At 42.6% G+C, this 24,559-nt stretch overlaps 4 protein-coding genes across 7 annotated transcripts in view; 2 read left to right on the forward strand and 2 right to left on the reverse strand.

The window, feature by feature from the left end:
• The first annotated feature begins 124 nt into the window (after positions 1–124).
• LOC135091394 (zinc finger matrin-type protein 2-like) lies at positions 125–5,639 on the forward strand. Its single transcript, XM_063989011.1, has 6 exons — positions 125–223; positions 700–790; positions 3,333–3,462; positions 4,062–4,135; positions 4,476–4,621; positions 5,408–5,639. The coding sequence occupies exons 1-6, from the start codon at positions 206–208 to the stop codon at positions 5,555–5,557; spliced, it is 609 nt and encodes a 202-aa protein (XP_063845081.1). The 5' UTR covers positions 125–205; the 3' UTR covers positions 5,558–5,639.
• A 258-nt stretch (positions 5,640–5,897) lies between these two features.
• LOC135091393 (small ribosomal subunit protein RACK1-like) lies at positions 5,898–10,830 on the reverse strand. Its single transcript, XM_063989010.1, has 9 exons — positions 10,678–10,830; positions 10,384–10,493; positions 9,852–9,949; positions 9,096–9,206; positions 8,184–8,255; positions 7,505–7,639; positions 6,886–6,996; positions 6,391–6,531; positions 5,898–6,100 (listed from the first exon to the last, which is right to left on the reverse strand). The coding sequence occupies exons 2-9, from the start codon at positions 10,490–10,492 to the stop codon at positions 5,921–5,923; spliced, it is 957 nt and encodes a 318-aa protein (XP_063845080.1). The 5' UTR covers position 10,493; positions 10,678–10,830; the 3' UTR covers positions 5,898–5,920.
• A 606-nt stretch (positions 10,831–11,436) lies between these two features.
• LOC135091401 (uncharacterized) lies at positions 11,437–18,885 on the forward strand. The gene is made up of 5 exons (XM_063989024.1): positions 11,437–11,688; positions 12,243–12,584; positions 13,308–13,481; positions 14,039–14,213; positions 16,755–18,885. Exons 2-5 carry the CDS (start codon positions 12,333–12,335, stop codon positions 16,889–16,891), a joined length of 738 nt encoding a protein of 245 aa, XP_063845094.1. The 5' UTR covers positions 11,437–11,688; positions 12,243–12,332; the 3' UTR covers positions 16,892–18,885.
• Positions 18,146–24,559, reverse strand: part of LOC135091399 (fasciculation and elongation protein zeta-2-like) — a 72,466-nt gene continuing 66,052 nt past the window's right edge. For all 4 annotated transcript variants that reach the window (XM_063989023.1, XM_063989022.1, XM_063989021.1 and 1 more), the window contains one exon: positions 18,146–21,468. In XM_063989023.1, coding sequence (XP_063845093.1) covers positions 21,452–21,468 — 17 coding nt within the window. In that variant the 3' untranslated portion in view covers positions 18,146–21,451. The remainder of the gene's footprint in view (positions 21,469–24,559) is intronic.

Here is a 24,559-nt window from a genome sequence, read left to right on the forward strand (position 1 = left end):
ATCTGATCCATTATTATCCCTAATCAATACTTTAAAAAATTTAACACACATTTTTTTCTATCTGCACATATCAGCAAAATAAATAAAATCAACAAAATAGAATTGTTTACCTCCATCTCGACAAAATAGAGTCAGGACAGACCAAGGGGAAGGAAACGATTTGAGAGGAGGTTCACACTTACACTTTACACATTTGTGGTGCAACATGTCCTCTAGCAATTCCGTAAGTGGTTGTATTACTGTTCTGTCCATACACCTGAGCGGGGGAGGCTTAATTAAGGGGCCAGGTGTAGTGTAATGTAGTGATTAATACTTTACCTGTTGCTACTTCACTAAAGAATTTACAGGATGGATTTGTGATTGATCTTTGAACTCTGGACTCAAAACGTGTTACTAATTACTTTACGGGGTGAATCTTAGCAATGGCAGCTCATATATTCTTTTGTCGGGCCTCCCCAGCACCAACAAATTAGGCACTTGTTAGGAGAGAGGGGTGTTCGGGTGGGGTGCGCAAAATTTACTGAAATTTGCTTTTGGCGAAGATATTAGTAGGAGATGTACTTATTTTTCGGAACATTTCGGGCTGGGGAACAAATGTGACTAAACAGTGTGACCCCAACCCTAACAAAACGGGGGAGCTACGGCCTTTGACCTTCCCCTAACCTAACGCAACCTAACCATCATTTTTTCCTTTGCCAGAATTCCACGGAGTTCAGGAGAAAATGGGACCGGGACGAGTACGAGTCACTGGCCCAGCAGAGGTTGAGGGCGGAGCGGGAGGCGGCCCAGGGTGAGTGTTTTCCTGTGTGCCTGGCTGGTGGAGTTGTGGGTCGGAGTGTTGTCTATCAAACGGCACTCCCTGATGTGGCCCTCCTGTCTTGATGTTCTGCTTTGTTCCTTCTTTTTTCTTTTCTCATATTACCTAAAATTTTCTGCACTATTCTTTTTATTTATTATTTATTTTCAAAGAGGGGTGTCCCAAAAGTATGTGTTGCATTATTCTCTGTTATATTTGGACGTTATTAAGATTATGTGCTTTTAATGCTTTTTTTTCATATATGTTTGATTTTTCACTGTGTACTATTTTCTTTCCTGTTTCTTCAGTATAACACTTTCATTACACCATTTTTCCCTGTATCTTTAATATGCTACTTTTTTTTTTTTTTTACTCCATTCCTTCCTTTATCTTTAATATGAGAGCTTTTCCTTCCTTTTTTCCTATTTTTTTTTTTTTTTTTATGTAGGAAGGACACTGGCCAAGGGCAACAAAAATCCAATAAAGAAAAAATGCCCACTGAAATACCAGTCCCATAAAAGGGTCAAAGCAGTGATCAAAAATTGATGAATAAGTATCTTGAAACCTCCGTCTTGAAGGAATTCAAGTCATAAGAAGGTGGAAATACAGAAGCAGGCAGAGAGTTCCAGAGTTTACCAGAGAAAGGGATGAATGATTGAGAATACTGGTTAACTTTTGCGTTAGAGAGGTGGACAGAATAGGGGTGAGAGAAAGAAGAAAGTCTTGTGCAACGAAGCCGCAGAAGGAGGGGAGGCATGCAGTTAGCAAGATCAGAAGAGCAGTTAGCATGAAAATAGCGGTAGAAGACAGCTAGATACGCAACATTGCGGCGGTGAGAGAGAGGCTGAAGACAGTCAGTTAGAGGAGAGGAGTTGATGAGACGAAAAGCTTTTGATTCCACTGTGTCTAGAAGAGCAGTATGAGTGGAACCCCCCCAGACATGTGAAGCATACTCCATACATGGACGGATAAGGCCCTTGTACAGAGTTAGCAGCTGGGGGGTAAGAAAAACTGGCAGAGAAGTCTCAGAACACCTAACTTCATAGAAGCTGTTTTAGCTAGAGATGAGATGTGAAGTTTCCAGTTCATATTATAAGTAAAGGACAGACCGAGGATGTTCAGTGTAGAAGAAGCGGACAGTTGAGTGTCATTGAAGAAGAGGGGATAGTTGTCTGGAAGGTTGTGTCGAGTTGATAGATGGAGGAATTGAGTTTTTGAGGCATTGAACAATACCAAGTTTGCTCTGCCCCAATCAGAAATTTTAGAAAGATCAAAAGTCAGGCGTTCTGTGGCTTCCCTGCGTGATATGTTTACCTCCTGAAGGGTTGGACGTCTATGAAAAGACGTGGAAAAGTGCAGGGTGGTATCATCAGCATAGGAGTGGATAGGACAAGAAGTTTGGTTTAGAAGATCATTAATGAATAATAAGAAGAGAGTGGGTGACAGGACAGAACCCTGAGGAACACCACTGTTAATAGATTTAGGAGAAGAACAGTGACCGTCTGCCACAGCAGCAATAGAACGGTCAGAAAGGAAACTTGAGATGAAGTTACAGAGAGAAGGATAGAAACCGTAGGAGGGTAGTTTGGAAATCAAAGCTTTGTGCCAGACTCTATCAAAAGCTTTTGATATGTCCAAGGCAACAGCAAAAGTTTCACCAAAATCTCTAAAAGAGGATGACCAAGACTCAGTAAGGAAAGCCAGAAGATCACCAGTAGAGTGGCCTTGACAGAACCCATACTGGCAATCAGATAGAAGGTTGTGAAGTGATAGATGTTTAAGAATCTTCCTGTTGAGGATAGATTCAAAAACTTTAGATAGGCAGGAAATTAAAGCAATAGGACGGTAGTTTGAGGGATTAGAACAATCACCCTTTTTAGGAACAGGTTGAATGTAGGCAAACTTCCAGCAGGAAGGAAAGGTAGATGTTGACAGACAGCTGAAAGAGTTTGACTAGGCAAGGTGCAAGTACGGAGGCACAGTTTCGGAGAACAATAGGAGGGACACCATCAGGTCCATAAGCCTTCCGAGGGAGCAGGTTAAGTCGTTGCGCACATAAGCACAGCATCCAGCTTTGGATCGAAAATGAGGATAGAGAAAGTAGGAGGGAACAGAAAAGGGGCTACTGTCAGTTGCCTCAGACACCTGAGTTTCAGTGAGGAAAAGAAGATGAGAGGTGGTGTTCTACAGATTGAAAATTAGATCTTAGACCGCGAATGTTGCAGAAGGTAATGAAGAAAAAGTTGAGGGGGGTGTCAAGACACTTAGGGTCGTCGACAGAAAGGCAGTCCTATGTCTTCAATATATACCTCTTATATGACTCTTTTCATTTCATTCCTTCCTATATGTTAATCCAGTATCTTTAATATGACACTTATTTATCCAGTGTTCCCTAAATCTTTAAAGTGACAGTGTATTGTTATCCAGTTATTTCTTGTATTTTTTTACATGACACTTTCGTTATTCAGTATTTCAATGTCACTGTGCTGTTCCTTGATTCCTTCCTGCATTGTGACGTCCCCCCATCACTCCCCAGCACAGAACCAGAAGGTGGCACCAGTCAAGAGGGAGTTGCTACGACAGCGAGACTACAAGGTGGACATTGACTCCAAGCTGGGCAAGAGTCAGGTCATCACCAAGACCACACCGGCCTCTCAGTCTGGCGGGTGCGTGTGACAGGGAGATAGTAATGATAGAAGGAGCCACACCTATGTTTTAATAGTGCTTTGGTTACCCTTTCTTAGAGCAAAATATACTAACATAAGGGAGACTAAATAATAGGTTATTTATTTATTTATTTATTTTTCTAGGCTACTTATTTTAATGATTGTAATTCAGAGCACTATGAAAATTAAAAACATGATCAAGGAAAGGAGACTAAAAGTTAATATTTCAATTTTTTTTCTTTCTAGGCTACAAATTTTAGTGACTGTAGCAGAAACTGTCAAAAAAGGCATAGGTGATTATGGGTATTTTACATTTTGGAGGAATTCTGGACAAGGGCAACAAAGACAACAAAAAAATAAATAAATAAATAAATAAATACAAAATAATAATAATAATAATAATAAATAAATAAATAAATAGGTAAATAGATAATACTGAAGAGAAGTGTCTTGAAACCTCCCACTTGAAGGTGTGTAAGTCATAGGCAGTAGGAAACAGGCAGAGTTCCAGAGTGTACTGCAAAAGGGTGAATGATATTAAAAGTGTTGATATTAAGGGTGCTCAAAAGTAGTGTATTGAGAGCAGTTCTTTTTCTCAGGTATTACTGCAACGTGTGTGATTGTGTTGTCAAGGATTCCATCAACTTCCTCGACCACATCAATGGCAAGAAACGTGAGTGTACTGTGGATTCTTGTTTGCTGGCAACATAAATGCGTCAGTCTAGCTTATCATCAACATTCCTCACCCATTTTCTATCTACTGGACTAGAGGAATAAATGCTACACACAAAAGGAGCAAGGAACAAAAAGTAGAGACCCAGTTCAGCTTTTTCTTCCTTTGAACATATCTATCCCATTCCACTAAGGGCTGACAGACTAAGAGTGTGACTGATGCGTGTATGAGTTTGTGGTGCTTTGTTTGGGGTTTCTGGCCTGGTATATAGATAGACAGCAGATAAATAACAATAGGTCTCCATGCATTTCCTTCTCGAACAGCCTTCCTTTACTCTCAGATCAAAGGAACCTGGGCATGTCTATGAGAGTAGAGCGCTCCTCACTAGATCAGGTCAAGAAACGCTTTGACATCAATAAGAAAAAGCTGGAGGAGAAGAAGAAGGACTACGACATTGAGCAGCGGATGCAGGAACTCAAGGAGGAGGCAAGTCTAGCCTGTATTGAGTGTTGATTGATTTGCTTGTGTTACTGTGGGGTTTGGTTCTGTGGATGTTGTGATAAATTGCCAGCCTTTGTAACTCGTTCACCATGTATTTTCTAATTTGCTACTGTCTGTATTAGTCTTGCTGGTAGTTCTGTAGCTTAGGAAATGGGGAATTAATCTGTCATGTTTAGTGTGTCCATGGAAGCCTTATTTCTGTGGTGCTGTTAATGAGAAAGGTGCCCATGGGAGAGGAAGGATGAAAAGATGCTGATTTGTGTCTTGAAGGGAAACCAGTCTGATAACATCCTCATTGAGTTTGCTTGTGAAAGGCAAAGATATGCACGTCTTGAAAGCAAACCAGTCAGTGAAGACACCACTAAGACCACCACAACAATTGCTTCTCACACTACGTTCTTTCTCTCTGGTATAATCAAAAACATCCTTATCGAGTCCACTTGTGAGGCAAAAAATTTATGTGTTGAAAGCAAACCAATCTGTGAAACCCTCAAGACTACACTTAATGGTTTTCATGTTACAATCAGCTTCCCTAATACGTACAAAACATCCACTTTTGATTCCACAAAAGGCAAATATTTACGTCTTCAAAGCAAGCCAAAGACCACGACACCTGTAGGTTCCTGCATTAGACATACACTCCAGTCCTTCTTTGAGCATTAGTGTTGTTGCCATCATAACCACCACTTGCTTTCCCCACCAGGAGAATTAAGACATCCCCAGTCCTTCCCTCAGCATTATTTTCTAATCAGTACTTGCTTTCCCAACCAGGAGGAGAAGCTGAAGGAGTACCGCAGGGAGAAGAGGAAAGAGCGCAAGAGGAAGGCAGACTCCTCCATTGACGAGGACGTTGGGGGGGGCATGGACCCGGAGATGGCTAAGGTCATGGGCTTCTCCGGGTTCTCCTCGTCCAAGAAATAATGTGCTAGGCTTAAGGCTCGGTTCTAATTATTTTAAGGCATCTTTTTTTGGAGAAAACATACAAAATAAATTAAGATTCATATACATTTATTTTTTAACAATCACAGCCATTCCATTTAAATTCCAGACTCCAAGTGTATTTCTGGAATGTGTACATACTTGTATCTATAGTAGAATATTGTGGATAGCCTTCGCCTCACCACTCCTCTCTCCGACCAGTAAAACCCTCACTAACCCCCTCCGATATACCACCCCACCCTCCCATACCCCCCACACCTCTTCTCCCACTCTCACCTCCCATAAGCAACCAACTCCCACCGTAAAGAAAATAAAACACAAATAAACCCAGGTGCTTTATTAGCTTTATGCCCTGGAGGTGACGCTGACCTGCCACACCCTGATCCTGCTGTCGCTGTAGCCGGCGAAGAGTGTCTGGCCATCAGCTGACCAGGCCATGGAGAGGCACTGTGGGGGCTCGGTCTTCAGGTTGGGGGCGATCACGTCAGGCTTCAGTTCGTCCACCATGTTCTTACCCTCAAGATCCTGTGTGAGGGAAAGGAGAAAGTGTTAGCAATTGTTTTTCCTTGACTTCATTAACTGTTCTTTCTCTTCTCATCTGCCTTAGTTAACTTTCTCATATTTCACTTCAAATAGCAACTCTCCCTCCATCACACACAGCTTTTAAAAACTTTCAATCTAAAAATATATCTCATGACATACTATTACTTCAAAGACACTCCTGCTATGCACCTTCTCTCTCCTTCACTTGGTCATTACTCTCACTCCACCCTGAACACACCACATTCCCCCTTTCTCTCACACGTGAAACTCACCCAGATCTTGATGGATGGGCCAGTGGCAGCACAGAGCCAGTATCTGTTGGGGCTGAAGCAGAGGGCGTTGATGGTGTCAGTGTGGTCCAGGGTGTACAGGTGCTTGTCATCATTCAGGTCCCACAGCATGGCCTTGGCGTCCTGCAACATAAAAGGCCTCGGTCACACTACTTGGTTCAGCTTTGTTGGTCCTGATAGTGACTCAACTTGCTTCCGTTCTTAGCTATGTATAGGGGTATTACGACATCTTAATTCCAGCGTTTCTTACTAAAAAATCCTTCACTTGACTAGGGTTTGAAAATACACTGAAAATTTGTATTCAGGTTTATGGGAAAAGGTTGTACAACTTAAAAGACACATCAGGGGAAACAAGGACGTTACAGAAAATACTGAAGAAACATGGATTCTTAGAGATGTCCAGCCCCATACAAGAAAATAATGATACATAAAATGGAGAGAGAGAGAGAGAGAGAGAGAGAATCCAGCCAGCCTCACCTTTCCACCGGAGGCACAGAGGGAGCCATCAGGGGACACGGTGACTGTGTTCAGGTACCCAGTGTGGCCATAGTGGTTGGTCTTGAGCTTGCAGTTGGTCAGACTCCACACCTGAAACACACCCGTACACACACACTTACTCCCCACACTAAGAGGTTCACACGAGGGGCAGAGCTATGGGAGTTCTCAGACCCATATCCGCAAAGAAAAGTATCCTCATGATATTTAAGATAAGGTTTTTCATCCTTATAAGTGTTATAATAGTAACCCTTGCAAGTCCAGTTTCCAGTTCACATTTAGTGAGCATATTAAAGAATTAGAAACTTAAGTGTGATACAAGATAACACAAACATAAAAAATCACAATCTTTACACAATTCAAGTTCATATTTCTAAAAGCACTTTGAAAATCAAAGAACTTTGTGAAAAATTACATAAAAATGAAGAAACACAGATACTTTAGTTTCCTTAAGTTTACAATGTAGAATTCAAGTTAATATTTCTAAAGTACACTGAAAAGTAAGAACTGAAAGATTTTATACTTAAGTTCCCTCAAAATACTGAAAACTGGACACACAATAACAAAGAACAAGGTATACAGCGACTAACAACCCACGCACCTTGACGGCCTTGTCCCAGCCACAGGAGACAATGATAGGGTTGCTGTTGGAGGGGGAGAAGCGCACACAGGACACCCAGTCGGAGTGGCCGTCCTCCTGAATGGTGTACTTGCACTGGGCCAGGGTGTTCCACAGCTGTGTGGGGGCAGGGGGGGTTACAGCCACAGACGACAACCCAGTGATTAGGGAAAATTTAAATGTGTGGATCCTTCTCTCTCTAAATTGAGGTAGAAATGAACAACTCTTAACCCTTTCCACTACAGACAAAATATTACTGACACTCCTGTAAAATTTTAATATGGACCTTGTTTTCTCCTTAAATTGAGGCAGAAATGTGGAAATCTAACCCGTTCTGCTACATGGACAACATAATGACATCCCTGTAAATCTTCAATATGTTTGTTTGTTTTCCCTTCAACTTGAGGCAAGTATACAACTTTCAACACTTTCTGCTATAAGGTCAACACAAAAATGACATCCTAATAAAAACTTTTCTCAGCAGCTACAGAGAAAATTAGCCAGGATTTCAACTCCTATTAATGTAAAAACCATGTTAATCTGTCGCTAGAACCACAAAAACACCCTTAAAAACCCATGTACCTTCAACTAGAACCTGAAATAGTGTAGGTGGAGCAGTGTTACAGAATACAGTGCAAAGACAAGCCAGGAGGCAGCTCACCTTAATGGTCTTGTCCCTGGAGCCGGACACAATCTGGCGGTTGTCGGCGCTGAAAGCCACGGAGAGCACATCCTGCAACGCAACACTCACACATCACCACCTCCCTTCCCCTGCCACCGCCAACACTGGGGTGGTGCTCAGAGGGGGGAAGGGGAGAGAGAGGGAGATAGAAGACCCCCTCCCATACACATAAGAGGTGTACAAAGGTAATACTAGGGTGCTATAGATGAAGAGATACAGATAAGAGGGATCATTATTAGACATGTACAGGAAGATTAGAGGAAGAATATTTAGTTAGGATGGTATAGATGAAATGGAAGAGAGATACAGATAAGAGGAATCATTAAGGAAATGTACAGGATTAGAAACATATTAAGTGTTGGTCAAGAGATGTCAGGGGAAAATTTTGAAGGCTTTGCCATAGAAATTACACAAGAAATAATTAAAGGAGACGGTTGATGAAAGGCCCCCTAAGCCTGAACAGAAGAAAGTCACTCAATGAATCGCAATAACAGACGTTTGTAGATAACAATTACCCACTGATAAAAGAAAAGCAATATATGAATAATAATAAACTTCCTGTCAAGACCCACCATCCAACTAAACTATGCAATCAATGAAGGAATTAAAACCTATCAAACCTAAACTATTACTAACAAAAACTACTACTGCCAATGTTGCTTCCCTCCTGCTGACAAAACGACCAAAATAAAATCATAACCAATCAAAACAAAGAACAGTCTACCCCACTACTACAGCTGCCACCTCTGCTCCCCTCCGCTGCACCTGTCCCTGCTGACAAAACACCCGCAATACTCACCCTTGGGCAAACATCCTCTTCTAACTACGTAAAAAAATATTAAAACAAAAAAGCTTGAGTAAATAACCAAGGGAGGCCCCCGGAACGCAGACCTTGTTGTGATCTTCAAAGCGGCGCGTGGTCTTGCCGGCAGCCAGGTCCCACAGCCTCAGGGTCTTGTCCCAGGAGCCGGAGAGGGCGAAGTGGCCATCAAGGGAGAGCACCTGATGTGGGGAGGGTGTTGGTGTGTCAGTGGCTGATTTTTTGTGTGTTCTGTATTTGGTGCTGCTAAGGAAACTAACATGGAAGCAAGATAAATAATGCATAACTATTTTTTTTTCTTACTAAGGATTAAAACTTTTCTTGATCTGGCAACACTTACCCTCACTGATAAAAGATATGAGGAAGTAATAAACTGCCTCCCCCTTTCCCTCTCTCCCTCCTACCAGTGTCACCCTCTACCCTCCCTCACCCCACCAGTGTTGCTCCCTCCCCTCCTCTCCCCCCCCATCAGCATCCCCATACCTCCCTTATCCCATTCCTTTCTTCCCTCACCCCCTGCAGCTTCTCCCCTTCCCTCCACCCCTACCAGCTTCTCACCTTTCGTCCCTCCCTCACCCCAGCAGTCTCTCTTTCCCTCCACCCCTCCTTTTACCTCCAACAGCCTCTCTCCTTCCCTCCATCCCAAAAAGCCTCTCCTCTCCCTTCCCTCCCTCACCTCTCCTTTCCTCCACCACGCTCCACCATCCCGTTCCACAGCCTCTCTCCTTTCCTCCATCACCACCCCCCCAGCCTCTCCCTTTCCCTCCCTCATCCCCCACCCCCCTTCCACCCATCACACCCCCATCCTGCAGCCCCCACTCACTCACCACGTCAGAGATGAAATGGGAGTGGCCGTGAAGCCTCTTCTGAGGGATCCCGTAGTGGTTTTCCTCCCTGATCAGCTTCCACAGGATCAGGGACTTGTCTGCGCCGCCACACAACGCAACACACGCCATTAGTTAAACACACACCGCTAACTTAGTCCTACTCGTGTATTTAGTGAAGTATTTCTTATTTGTATACTCGCCAATGATTCTTTTGCTAGTCCATAATGTTACAGGTGTACAGGTATATTCAACGTTCACAGGTAAATAAGATGACAGTATTGATATATGAAATTAATGAGGCAAAAGATAATTACTAGCCATAATCAAGATAATACAAAAAAAGTAATGATGTACACTAATAAAATCAAAATGAAACAAGGTAAACAGGTAAATCAACGTAATAAAGGGCAATAAGATAACTGAGACACGTAAATAAATAACGTAATATTAAATGAAGCACAGGTCACAGATCAATATCAATGAAGAACACAAAAATGCGACACACAGAAATGCGACACACAAACACACTCACCCCTGGAGGCAGACAGAATCATGTCGGGGAAATTCCTGTTGGTGGCGATCTGTGTGACCCAGCCATTGTGTCCCACCAGGTACCCACGCAGCTGTAGACTCTCACTCATCCTGGAAATCAAAACACTCCACTCACCTCAAGCCCAACCCCGGACGCCCGTGGCTCGCCACACCGTCACATATTTCTCTTACTATCACTATTATTCCTAAACATCCCGTCATTATTTTACACTACAGCGATTGCCGAGGTGTTGTATTTTAAGATTACATTGGTGGCTTTGAGAAAATAACTCACTTGTAATGGATTCAGGGCGATTCCCCGGAACAGGGAAAGAACGGCCGGTCCAACGAATGGCGGCGCAAGAAGGGGGAAGGTTGAGGAGGTGGCGGGAGCCAGCGACCTCTGTATTATTGCCAAGTACTGCTTTACATACCTTCACTGTCTTTTTATCCGGTTTACTTTTTATCATTCAATGTAGTAAGTTAATAAAAACTTATACATAAATTTATAAGAGTGGAAAAATATTTGAAATTATGTTTTTGGGGTTATTTTTATACAGAGATGGAGGAACAGCAGAGCTCAGTATCTTTTGTAACGCTATTTTTACTAATAGTTCTTTTGTATGAAAGTTTTATTACATATAGGAAAATAAAAGGGTGTATATACAGAGCTATATTTTAGGAGAATTTGCTGGCGAGAATTGATACCGAAAGAAGAGTTGTTGAGAGAAAAGGTGGATGAGTTCAGAGGAAAATGTGCAAACTAATGAAATTACAGTAGCTAAGTAAAGTGATACCACAAAGCATTGATATAGTTTTCTTTTTTACTTAGCTTTCTTTTCTTTTATGATTAATTGTGAAAAAAGAAGAAAAAGAAAAACAGGGCTGATGAGAAGAATAGCTCTCTTATGTTTCCACTCCGTAAATTTCTTTCATTACATTATTCCTGTTTAATTTTTGCTTTCGTTTTAACTACTTTTTTATTTCCCTTTTTCATTAATAGTGAAAAACCAGAGATAGGATTGGCTCGGATGAACCCGGATCGACATCACGAACCACAACACAGCTGGGGGAAGGAGGACCAGGAGAGGAGAGGCGGGGGGCGCTGGCTGCCTGCTACCTGAACTTCTGCAGGCTGGTGATGACACCTGGAGCCCCGCGGTGACCTGCAGGTGCCACGAGTGATGCAGGGCACCCGACCCCACCCCCCGCCCACCCCAGCTGGCACCCACTGGCACTAACTCCCTCTCCACTCCCCGAAATAAGGCACTCCCCTGTGGTGCCTCCCCGCCCCTCCCTCCACTAGGTAAGGGACTAAAGGCGTATCTGTCTGGATTGAGGTTGGTGGAGTAGTGGAGTAGTGGGAGGGGGTAGTAGTAGTAGCGGTGGGGATGTAGTAGTAGTAGTTGTATTAGTAGTAGTAGTAGATGTATTAGTAGTAGTAGTAGTACTGGTGGTGGGAGGATGTAATAGCAAGAATAGGAGGAGGACGAGGTGTAGGGAATAGGAGGAGGAATAGTAGTAGTAGTAGTGTAAGGAGGAGAAGGGAATCACAGTATGAGAAGGACAGAGTAATAGTAGTAATATGAGTAAGAAGAGTTGTAGTAGTAGTAGGAAGAGGAAGAGGAAGGAGCAGTAGTAATATGAGGAGGAGGAGGGAACAGTAGTAATAGTAAGAAGGAGCAGTAGTAGTAGTAGTAGTAGTAGTGGTGGTGGTGGTGGTGGTGGTGACAGTAGTGTGTAGCAGATATCACTGTGAGGGACGAGAGGGGAGACTCATGCACTACTTACCTGTGTAATAAATACCAGCAAAAGCTACCAAAGTACAAGCTATAAGTACACCCACGCTCCACCTTGCAGTGTAGAGGGAGAGTGAGACGAGAGGGAGAGACGAGCCCATGACCACAGCGGCAGCATGACCGGAGAACACTGCGCCCTCAACACACCCTCATGTTATTCTCATGCGGCAGCAGCGGCGGCGAGGCGTGCCACAGACCACTAGCCCTATGTGTGGCTGGCCCGCAGCACACCATGGCTGACAACAAACCCATGATGACCAAGACCCTGGAGGTGGTGGGCGTCGGGGAGGTGGAGGTGCGGCCCCAGCTGGCCACCCTCACGCTGATCCTCACCGCCTGCAAACAGTCACTGGAGGAGTGCCGCGCCTCCATTGACAAGAGGCAGCCCTATGTGCATCACACGGTGGGTACTGTGTAGTCTGAGCTTCCTTGTTTACTGTATACTACTCACCTATTCTTTACTGTACTAATACAGCCAATGAATGCCAATCCTGCTTGTCTGCCTCACATTCATCACTACAAACACCACAGCATGAATGAGGCAAAGTGCATTTCAACCCAAGAAAAGCCAAAGACCCAAAGACCAAAGACAGTGAATATTGACTTTGGTAATTAATACTGTTCATTGTTGCTGTGGGTGTGAGTGAGGAGGAGATGCACCTGAGATACCATTAAGTCATTTTGTCCTTGCCGATTTTTTATGCTTGCTGGGAGGACTCAAGCAAAATGTTCCCCATAAGTAGCGTGTGCTGCTTAAACGCAAGATTATCGTTCATTGACTACAAATCTTTAATAAGAATATCACTTATCACCAGAATTAGCATACTTTTCTGAGCAGCTTCTCTCAGTGCTCCACAAAACTCAATATTCCGCACACATTTTTTAAGTCGTCATCTATTCATGTTTTCCACACCTCACCACCAGCTGAACTAATATTGAATATAAACTAAGAAATTGAGTCTAAGTGTATTGAATCTAAATTAAGCATTGAATTTAAACTAAGCATCAAATTTAAAGTATTAAATCTCAGCTAAGCATCAAATCAAAACCTCTTTAAATAACACACCATTACAAGTGAAGAGGAACAAGCAAGACAGTTAGCCAACCAGTTCCTCCCGCCCCACAGCTGTACAGCAACCAGGCACGGCGGGAGGACATCACGGAGCGAGAGGAGTGCCACAGCAATGTGTCACACATCATCCTCAGCGTCACAATCATGGCCACTCTTCCCGCCCAGTTCGTGCAGCCCGTCCTCTCCACGCTGACAGAAAAACTGAGTGATGCTGTGGAGGTGGAGAAGGTGAGGTGGATCAGGGGGCTGGGAATGGTGTGTTTGTGTGTGTGTGTGTGTGTGTGTGTGTATGTGTGTGTGGGTGTGGGTGTGGGTAGGGGGAGGGGGTGTTTTTATTATTATTTTATTTTTATTATTTTATTATTTATTAGGGTTGCTTTGAGATGTTTTTGTGCTTTATATTGTACTTTTATTATTGATGCTTTATTTTTCTTTAACTCTTCACTCATATTGTAAAAAACTAAGTGCAAATATGTTTTTTAGACTATACATGACAATTTTTTTTCAATATAGCTATCCACATCAGGATGTCAAAGTGATTGATAGATAAATACAATGTAATATAGAATTTTATTATATAAGACCAACTAAGGGCATAGAAAAAGGGAAAAAACTCACTATTTTGCTTCTCAGAATATAAATCAAAGAAGAATGTCCAAAATAAAGACCAGTTTACTTCCAGAGATGTCCCAGTATTCCTATCTTGGTCTCATGTTGACTACCACACCTCCACATCCTTCAAAACTCCTCCCAGTAACCCTCCACATCCTCTGCCACACCCCCAGGTGGTGTACCATCACTCATGGTCAGCAGTGGCGGAGGGGCGGGCAGTGGCAGGGCGGCGTGCAGCGCTGGAGGCAAGGCGCCGTGCCTCTGAGATGGCAGCAGCAGTAGGGGCTGATGTGGGTCCCTGCCTCACGCTGTTCGAGGAGGCCTGTGACCACCTGGCACTCTCCGACGGTGAGGAAATGTGACATCCTCTCCCCGTCACCTCTGCTTGTCTTTGTTGTTGATTTGCCGTCTGCACTGTGAGAGTAATGCAGGCAAACGTTTATTTCTACTTCCTCCTCTCTTCACTTTGTTGTTGATTTACCATCTGCACTGTGAGAGTAAAGCAGGCAAATGTTTCTCCATCATTTCTACTTCCTCCTCTCTCCCCTTTGTTGTTAATTTGCTGTCTGCACTGTGAGAATAATGCATGCAAACCTTTCTTTATCATTTGTACTTCCTCCTCTCTCTTATCTTGCCTTCTGCACTGAGAGGGTAATGCTGGCAAACCTTTCCCTATCATTTGTACTTCTTCCTCTCTCTTATCTTGCCTTCTGCACCTTTGCCTGTATCCAGAAACCCTCTGCTCTCTCACCACAACTATTTTTAAAGGCCATGGAGATGACTAGCCGGGTTCTAAACTCTAAAGGATGTTTCTCCTGTTCATAATGTAGAAATGTTGTTAATCTGTCACTAGAACCAAAGAAACACCCTAAAAAATCCACGTCACTTCAACTAAAGCCTTTGGAAAGTAGTTTAGATGTGGCCAGAAGTGTTTCAGAATTCGTCCCTTGACTGTAATGCATGTAAGCCTCTTGTGTTGTCTCTTGCCTCTTGAACCATGACTAATGCACGCAACCCTTTCCCCATCATATTCTCTCTCTCTCTCTCTCTCTCTCTCTCTCTCTCTCTCTCTCTCTCTCTCTCTCTCTCTCTCTCTCTCTCTCTCTCTCTCTCTCTCTCTCTCTCTCTCTCTCTCTCTCTCTCTCTCTCCTTACCCACTGTTAGTAATCCACATAACATAAGAACATAAGAAATAAGGGAAGCTGCAAGAAGCCACCAGGCTTACACGTGGCAGTCCCTGTATGAAATATACCTACTTATTTCCACCTATCATCCCCATCCATAAACCCGTCTAATCTTCTCTTAAAGCTCCCTAATGTCCTAGCACTAACAACATGATTACTGAGTCCGTTCCACTCATCTACCACTCTATTTGAGAACCAGTATTTACCTATCTCTTTCCTAAACCTAAATTTTTCAAGCTTGTTCTGCCCTGATTGCTGATCCTAAGAATTTTGCTTACATCCCCTCGTTATAACCCTTATACCACTTGAAGACTTCTATCAGGTCCCCTCTTAACCAAGGTCTCTCTAAAGAATGTAAATTTAACAGCTTCAGTCTCACCTTGTAAGGAGTACTCATCCCCTGTATCCTTTTAGTCATTCTCCTCTGTACTGATTCTAATAGACCTATATCTTTCCTGTAATGTGGGGACCAGAACTGCACAGCATAGTCTAGATGAGGTCTGACCAGTGCCAAGTATAACTTTTATATTACCTCTGGCCTTCTACTTTTAACACTCCTAAAAATGAATCCTAATACTCTGGCCTCTATGCATTGTTTTCCTAGATGGAGTTCAGAGCTAACTATAACTCCTAAATCTTTCTCGTATCCTGTACCTACCAGTCTTATTGTTTAATGTGTACCTACTGTGTGGGTTTCCTCTGCCTACGCTAAGTACGTTGCATTTGTTGATATTAAACTGCATTTGCCATCTGTCTGTCCATTCATTCATCCTACTATCTAAATCTGCCTGCAAGGTGATGGCACCCTCTCTCCATTGTTTGTGCTTCTTTCTCATTCCCCTGCTTCCTCCATCATTTGTTATCCTGTTTTTTTGGCTAACCTCTGAAGAAACAAAGCTTCAATATATATCCATGGATAGATATTGAAGCATTACTATATCCTATTCAATCCCTTAAGCTATCCACTTATATCCTTCTATGCAGTTATTTTTTTCTTGCTGTTTTTCATTTCAGACACACTCACTTCCTTCTATTGATTTCTCTGCCTTTCTATTGATTTTCTGCCTGTCATATTCCCTCATTGTTTTGGTCCTGGAGTTTCTTGGGAAGTTATTGTTACTACCACTTCTATATGCATGCTTAAACTATTCCAGTGTGTTCATCTTCATTATCATCATTAGTTATTATTTATTTTATTTTATTTATTTATTTATTTATTTATTTGTTTATTATTAATTATTATTATTTTTTTTTTCAGTGTTGGGTGGCATATTAATGTCTCACTTTCTACAGTTGTTCATCTCTTCATGTTCATCTTTCCCATGCTATTGTACTCATCATAATTTTATTTATTTATTATTTATTTTTTTTATTATTTTTCTTATTTTACATCCTTATTTTTCCTTGAAGTGCTGGACAGCTTATGAATCTCTTCCAGTCTACAGGTGTTAATTATCACTTACATTCATCCTTTTCATGCCAGTGTACCTTCATAGAGCACACCTACCTGTCTTATTTACATTAGTTGGGTGGCTTATAAATCTCTTCTACTTCCTACAGTAATTAATGATTTCTTTGCCTTACTTCTTATCCTTCTCATGCCAGCAACTTCCAGGGACATGCCACAGCCTCCCGGCTTCACTCATCCCTATCCTATTCACCTATCTCCACCCAGAGGCCTTAGAGTCAGTGATGTTGTCCGCAGACCGCAGTGAGTGGTGTGTGGTGGAGACGCCCCTGAGGCTGCGGCACTGCCACGCCCACGTCCCCACCATCATCAAGAGCCGTGTCAAGGCCTCCTTCTCCCTGGCCGGGGCCTTGCCCAAGATCACTGCCGCATGAACCTCTTCACTGCCAGATGCAAGTTAGTAGCCTCGCCTGAACGCCACCACAGTTTGGGTTTGTTGTAGCCGTTTTATCACTTCTCCACCGTGTGTCTCAAGCCTTGTGCCCATCAGAACTCTTCGCTAGGGAGTTCACAGCTATGCATTTAGGGAGCGGGACGGTACGATAACTAGAGGTGTAAGCTTTGGTGGAAACACTGCCATTCCCAGAGTCCAGTACCTGATGCCAAGCGAGGCAGCACCAGTGTGAGGTTGACGCAGAGCAGCAAGGACAGGAGAGAATACCAAGAAGGATAGTCGTGGTAACCTTGTAGTCTTGTGTGGGGGAAATTTTACTTTGCACCATCATCTCTAGCACAATGGTGTTGTTTGTGATCACTTTAGAGCATTAGGGTTTATCACACACACTCACACCTTCACTTGGCTCAGCTGTATCTTAGCGTCTTCTTGGTGTTCTTGATGTTGTGTTGTTTGGCCACCAGTCTTTAGAATCAGGGAAATTTGAGCACCTTTACCCCATCACACCATATGGAGGTTCAGTCTTTGTGAACATAGATGCAAAAAAAAACCCAAGAACCCTCTCTAGCATCCGTGCGAGCTCTGTCAGGCTTCAAACAGCCGAGAACTTTGAGTAGGATGCATGAACTCAAGTGCTACTGTAGAGTCTATGTAGGAAGAGCCTAAAGCTGATGATAATTTGCCATAATGATTTGCCTCTATGTACCTGGAGCTTATGTGGCCTCTTCTCTGCTGTAGCAAATTGAAGCTTTTCCAAAACACATGTAGAGGCTTTTGCAAGGACTGAAGCTTTCCATGCCTTCCCTGAACACTGCCAGCAAGTCACTCAGTCATCCGTTCGTTACCTGCTGACTTGCTTGTGTAGGTGACGCAGCGTGCAGGTGGGCCGCCAGTCACTGCCGTTACCTGTTGTGGTGCGTCCCTCAGCCCAGCCACCCTCTCCAGCCCTCTTCTGTGTAAATCCCACTCAAAATTTTTTCCTTGATAATTTCATGCAAAATAATTGACTCCATGGTAAATGCCACCATTCCAATTTGATGAAGAATAGTTGACTATGTGTTAAGTCAAGTCAAACCTAATTTGTCATGAGGGAAGTGGTCTGTGTGATGTGTTCCTTGGGGAAATTCATGTGCGGTGAAAGTTGTGGGTCACTCTGGCCATCTCAGCATGGGGTGGGAGGGGAAGGCTGGGACAGGGAGGAAGAAGGGCGCCAGGATCATACACTCCAAAATCAGACACAAGAACGGATAATGTATTTCATAAATACTTCTTTACATTAAAATAACACGGTCAGGACTCAGGATACCATACAATGCTGAACTAAACATCACAGTTGTAATGTCAACACATCTCTGGGAAGCTAAAAGTCTTACACACATGTGTGATTGGAACAGAGTACAGTCACCACGCACGCTACAGACATCGCTACTAAAATCAATAAAAAAAGGTTCTCAAAAATAAATATATTTATTTAACATAAGAGAAGGTGAATCAAACAGGCTAGGGCACTGCACACTTACTGAGTGCAGGCAGACATACACAAACAAACAAACAAACACACACACACTCACACTCACACACTCTAACACACACACACACACACACACACACACACACACACACACACACACACACACACAGATTCTTACAGGACACACCAAGAGATTATGTACACGACTACTTGTTCAAAACTGCCCAGAATTCCTTACAAATATAGAGATTTATGACATAACTGATGTGTGTTGGTGAAGCAAGTCTGTGCCAAGGTCGGTCGGCCCCACCAGTCTTTGCCTGCCAGTCCCACAAGGGTTGGAGGGAGAGATTATTATATTATATATCATATATTATAGTATATACTTATGGCAGTGACAAATCACATCTACATCAAAGAAATACGCTGAAGAAAGCTTTAAATATTATTAGAGAGATTAATGTATATGTCTTGTGTCTAGTCTACCATAAAAGAGGATTGTGTTATGGCTGGCACTTTTATTATTTCCTTTTTCCTCGTTGATGTGACTGAGACTCGTGTTACCGGCTGTGGGGATTCCTGGTCAGTTTCCGCAGTACGAGAGAAGACGCTGCTGCTGCTGGACATGGTAAGTGATGCTGGTGAAATGTGGTAGATAGATATGTTGCCACCTACAAAGTAAATCGACGCTACGAACGAACACTACTAGATGCGCTCTGAATGTAAACTTCTCGGCCTTTTCAATTCACGGTGCTGCCAGGGGGACAAGTCAAGTAAGCTCCCACACTCACTTCCTCATGTTTTCCCTCAATGAAGTCCTCTGACCTGACAATGAGTAGATTCTCAGCCGATAAGGGGATATGATTGAGAAAATACTTAACTTCTGCTCTCTCTCAGTCATAACTCCCTTGATCTGCTGACAGTATACTAGATTTGACAATAAGTAGGTAGATGATATGAGTATCTTAATATTGAGGAAAACATTTAAAAACACCCATTCCTGTTTTCTTTCAGCCACAATTCTGATTTTTTCACAGTATTAAGTCTTAATAACTGATATTCTCAACAGATCCAGGACATAAAACTGAGGGAAAAAACATTTGAAAATTCCTACTTTTTTTTTTTTTCTTTGTCATAAGTTCTTTGATTCGCTGATGTAGTAAATCTCAACATTTCATTTCTTCCATTGATCCGAGGGTCGAGATTGAGGAAAACACCGAACTTCCATGCCTGTTTTCCCCCAGTCTTCAGTCCTTTCATCTGCCAATCATCCAGTAAATCTTGACAATAGGTTTTCTCAGAGGATTCGAGGACATAAGACTGACAAAAAAACACTTAAAAACTTCCATTCATGTTTTCTTTCAATGATAAATCCCCTCGTCTTCTGACAATATAGAAAAGCACAACATTTGATTTTCTCGCTTATCAAAGAACTTAAGACTGCAGAAAACACTCAAATGCAAAGGAAGTGAGTGTGTGTATGTGTGTGTGTTACTTAACTAATACCCATGACTGCTGTTCCCTGTAGAGAGGAGGAGAAAATAAGGTGATAAGGTGATCATTCGCCATCACACTTAAGCTTTCTAATGTGTTTTGCCTTCCTTGTGTGGGACATTAGACACTGTGCATTGTGAGGAGAGACTGTTATCAAGAGGTGTGTGAGGTGTGTTTATCGTAGTCTTCGGGGAGTTTAAAGTAGTTAGCACTGTAATGCAAGGCTAGTTGGGGTCTGGTGTTATGTGGATGGAAGTGGATGAGGTTTATAATGATCTAGAAGTTATAGGTTTCATTCTGTTTTGTCTCTCAATGAATATTTGCTCTGGAAGTTATGATGTGATTTTTTTTTATTTTGAGGTTAATTTTTATTCACTCTGTAAGTCATATTTTTGTTATTAATTTCAATATTGATTTTTATTCACTCTGCAAGTTGTGTTTTTCATTTCAATGATAATTCTTATCCAAGGGAGATGTCAAAGATTACTTCCATGACTCACTTCTCCCCACCTGGCAGCAATCAGGCCAGTTGAGGTGGACAGTGAACTGCAGGAATGACAAGAACAAGAAGGCCGGCAAAACGTCAAAGCCTGTGTGTGATGGCAGCAAAATTATCCATCTATTCATTATCTTACTCATGCAGAAGGTAAAGCCATATGCTTGCACTGCCTCACACACACTCACACACACACGCACGCTCACACTCGCACAAAATACGGCAATTGCACTTGGGCTTTAAGAATTAGCGAGATACAACCATTGGCAAGTCGTCTGCACTCAAAGCTTGGCGTATAGATATCTTCCTTCATGGTATATACACAGGTTAAGTCTGGAGGGTAATTTGTGACAGACAGAGAATTATTAAGTTGCAAAGACTCCTACACACTGCTTCTTGGTTACATCCTGCACAGCTACCGCCACCGCCCGGGCTGTCCGCCGCCTCAGTGTGGCTGGCCAGACGACACTCAGGACGTGAGGCTGGTAAGGAGACTCTTTGGTATTCTGATACAAAGCTGCTTGAGGTGCTACTTGTCACTTAAGATTACAATTAACGTCACAGTTCCCAGCAATAATGCATATGATGTGGCCTGCAGCAGAATGGCAAATGGCTTGTGATCTATTTCACCATAAACACTTAAAAAAAACTGTCATAAGAAGGAAAGGAGGAGGAGGAGGAGTGTTCATTCATTATACACAGATCCTGCCAGTACACCGCTTTGAGCTCTGACTAGGTGAGTCATTCTTCCTTACAAGCTTTCCCTGTTTTACTCAAATGCATTTCCTAGTGGCTAAAATCTGGTGATTACTTGTTACTGTCTTAAAACATGCCATTGGCACACATGACTAGCTGTTCAGTAATTCCTAATGAAACCTTTGTGACAAATGTGTTGGTCCAATGATCCAATGGTGCTGGGAGGCCCGGGTGTGTGGCGGCGCTGGGTGTAGCCGCCACACAGGTTAGGTGCAGCTGACTTGTGACTCAGGCCGGGCAGGACTCCTGTGTTTGGGGGGAGAGGGTGCAGGGGGTGCGGCTCCGGGGGTGGGGAGCGCTGGCAGGCCGGGACCAGCACTCACTCATGACGGGCACAACACTGTAATAGAGACAACCCGTCACGCATCACTCACACATGCCGGCCTGTCACACATCAGTCTGTTATTCTATGGAGTGTCTTACTGATTAACATCTTTAAATTACAAAACACCTCAGTACTATTATGACAGTTGGAAAGTGGACATGTGTCCCTGTGGTGTCACTAGTGCTGTGGAATGTGTACATCACAGTGGTGCCTGACTCTGACAACACACCTGGCACAGTCAAGATGCTGCAGGTAATGACACAGGAACTTAAACACATCTTATCATTCAGAAATTACTAAACTAAAATAACAAATATAACCAAACAATAATTTGGTCAAGACTCATGATATCTTAAAAGAATGCACTAAATGTGGGTGTGTACAGAGAGGTGATGGCGGTGTGTGGTGCGTCCTCACAGCCACTCCTGCACCTCCCCTCCTGCACCCCCACCAGGCATGTACAGTGTGGCCAGGGGGTGTTCAACACTCAATCTGGTCACAGTCACAAGTCATGTAACATAATGTACTAACTTCCAGTGTCTACCATTTTCCTCAATCCAAAGTCCTATGGTTTGTTTAGAATATTGTGTTTATTTTCCCTCATTTTTAAATCTTCTCCATTTACAAATGTGTTTATTTATTTATATTTTTTCTATTCTAAGTCTTATGATCAACTTAGAATATCATTTATTATTTTTCCTTCAATTTTAAATATTCTCATCTGCTTAGAACTGTACTTATTTATTTATTTATTTTTTTTATTCCAAGACTTATGATCTATTCAGAATACTATATTTATTACTTTCCCTCTATTCTATGTCCTATGATATACTTAGAATTGTGTTAACTAGCAACTTTCCCTCAATTACAAGTCTTACGATCTATTTACTATTTTTCCTCATCTTTAGTCCTTAGATCTGCTTGGAATCTAAACAGTCATGCTGTGTGGAGACTGTCAGCTGGCAGGACACTTAAACCCTTCACACCTGTTTTTGTCCTTTGTTGATATTCAGGATCTATAAATTTTCAGGTTTTGTAAGATCATAAGCAGGTAAGAGGTTTAAAGTTTTTATAGCTACAGTCATCCTTTGTTGGCATTCAGAGGACTAAAGACTTGCTCGGACACACAAAAAAGAGAATAAGAGGTTGATTTTATATTTTTAGACAGTAAAATTATGTTTGGTCACAGAGAAAAGAGTAAGAGATTAATTTTGTCATTTTGAAACTACAGAATGATACTTGAACATGGATGTTAATTTTCCTTTTTTTTTTTTTTTTAGCCTGCAGAATGATCCTTAAACACACTGAAAAAAAAAAAAGAACGAAGATTAATTTTGCCTTTTCTAAGTTGCAGAATGATTTAAGTGACTCTAATGCAAAAGTAACTATCTCAAAAAGCTATGGATGATTATGGGAAAAATTCAGTCTGATATTGATAGGCTTACTTAACACTGAGGAAAACACAACACAGCAGAAGTGAGTACAGTGAGTCATTAAACTTCCGGCAGTGACGAGTAGATACCACATGATGTACAGTATGTTTTCACCTCAGGCTGTAATGTTAACACTTCCATTTCTACTTTAAAAATCCCTCACACACTGGTTTAACCCTCTGGCTATTTTTTGGTACATCTTTCTTTAATTACTAACCACTCTGAGACATCTTTAGTTGCTCTACAGCCACCTGCAACTATTTAAGTAAGTAGAAATTGCAAAATCTATTCTTTTTAATCCCTTTCTTTCTTGTAGATGCTTATAAAGACTTCATGCATTGCTTCTGGTGCTGTTAACTGTTTTGTATCGCAGTGAAAGGGTTAAGTGCATCTGTTCCCTCATGATACAAGATGAAGGGAACACTCAACCAGCACACCAAAGCTTCATGTCAAAAGTTTCAAGTTTTGAGATGTATGCGTTTGTGCGTTGGATCTAAGTTACCTTTTTATGTGTGGAACAAGAGTTGAGAAGTGAAGGTGTAATGTTAAGATGAGTGCAAGCAGCTCTTGAGTGTGATGTTACTGTTGAAAGCTTTGTTATGCACAGGCAAGACACAGTAAGTAGTGGCTCAGTTTGTTCAGCAAGCCACACAAAATTTCTAAAGTGCAACTGTGAAGATCTGTATTTATATTTGTCCCTAAAGAGCTGTGTGTGTGAAATGTGTGAGCTCAGTGTGGCTTGGATCAGAACACCCAGCAGACAGCACAGTGAGTGAGTGAGGTGCGGTGGGCAGCAGGAGGCATGTGGTGGTGGTGGTGGTGGTGGTAGTGGTACCACAGTGGTGGTGGTGAAGGTGGTGGTGGTGGTGAGGGCAGCACACAGGTAGAGGATCAAATTATCAGACAGGCCGTAACCATTCATCACCAGTTTAAGGGGCGGTGTGGGAGTATTCCTGCCCCCCGCCCAGTGCAAGGCAACATTCCCCATCATGCACCTGGCCTGCAGCGCAGCACCTCAGCATGGCGGCTGCTGTGGCAGCCTGCCATCACTAGTACTACCACTACTCACTACTTATGTTAGTCTTGTTAAACACTCATGGAAACAAACTGCAGCAAAAATATGGAACTACATGATCTATTGGTCTCTATGCTGGCACTGTGCACTACTTCATGTGATATCAGGCAGTATTCATGTCCTGTTGGCTCTCATTCACCTCCACTCACAAGTCTTGCAGAAAAGTGACAAAAACGCAAAATGAAGAAACTCATCATCAGCTAAAAATTAAAAAGTGAAAAAAAACTCTTGGAAATCTCCTCAAAGCAGTGTTCACTCAGTCCACTGGCTGAGGAACCACAAAAAACAAAAGCAATGTAGTGTTTTCTCACTCCCAGCCATTCTATATTTTGATCACTACCTTTGTGATTTGCTTTCCATCATCAAGAGTAGAGGGGAAAAACGAGGGAGTCAAATCCAAAGTGGCCAGAAAAAAAGTCGCCGCACATTTTGATGATTCTCGGTCAGTGTGGGGACGCCAGCTGCCCCTCGGGGTGTGGCTGGGCCGGGGCGGCAGCGGCAGCAGTGCTATAGTGACCTTGGAAACCTCGCACACAATGAGGGGCATTCCTTCACACCTCGACCAAACAGATTACTTGTCATGGCATTTCACGGGATG

Source organism: Scylla paramamosain, chromosome 37, assembly GCF_035594125.1.
Source record: "Scylla paramamosain isolate STU-SP2022 chromosome 37, ASM3559412v1, whole genome shotgun sequence".
NCBI lineage: Eukaryota > Metazoa > Arthropoda > Malacostraca > Decapoda > Portunidae > Scylla > Scylla paramamosain.

Bases quoted from the DNA above. Each gene is read 5' to 3' on its own strand.
- LOC135091394 (XM_063989011.1), top strand. The intron at 791-3,332 runs GTGAGTGTTTTC...ATCACTCCCCAG, and splicing joins GGAGCGGGAGGCGGCCCAGG to CACAGAACCAGAAGGTGGCA. The intron at 4,622-5,407 runs GCAAGTCTAGCC...TTTCCCAACCAG, and splicing joins TGCAGGAACTCAAGGAGGAG to GAGGAGAAGCTGAAGGAGTA.
- LOC135091393 (XM_063989010.1), bottom strand. From the start codon at position 10,492: ATGAGTGAGAGTCTACAGCTGCGTGGGTACCTGGTGGGACACAATGGC. The intron at 6,997-7,504 runs GTGCGTGGGTTG...GGTGTGTTTCAG, and splicing joins GCTGGGACAAGGCCGTCAAG to GTGTGGAGTCTGACCAACTG. The intron at 6,532-6,885 runs GTGAGGCTGGCT...TTTATGTTGCAG, and splicing joins TCTGTGCCTCCGGTGGAAAG to GACGCCAAGGCCATGCTGTG.
- LOC135091401 (XM_063989024.1), top strand. From the start codon at position 12,333: ATGTTATTCTCATGCGGCAGCAGCGGCGGCGAGGCGTGCCACAGACCA. The intron at 12,585-13,307 runs GTGGGTACTGTG...CCCGCCCCACAG, and splicing joins AGCCCTATGTGCATCACACG to CTGTACAGCAACCAGGCACG. The intron at 14,214-16,754 runs GTGAGGAAATGT...TGTTGTCCGCAG, and splicing joins CCACCTGGCACTCTCCGACG to ACCGCAGTGAGTGGTGTGTG.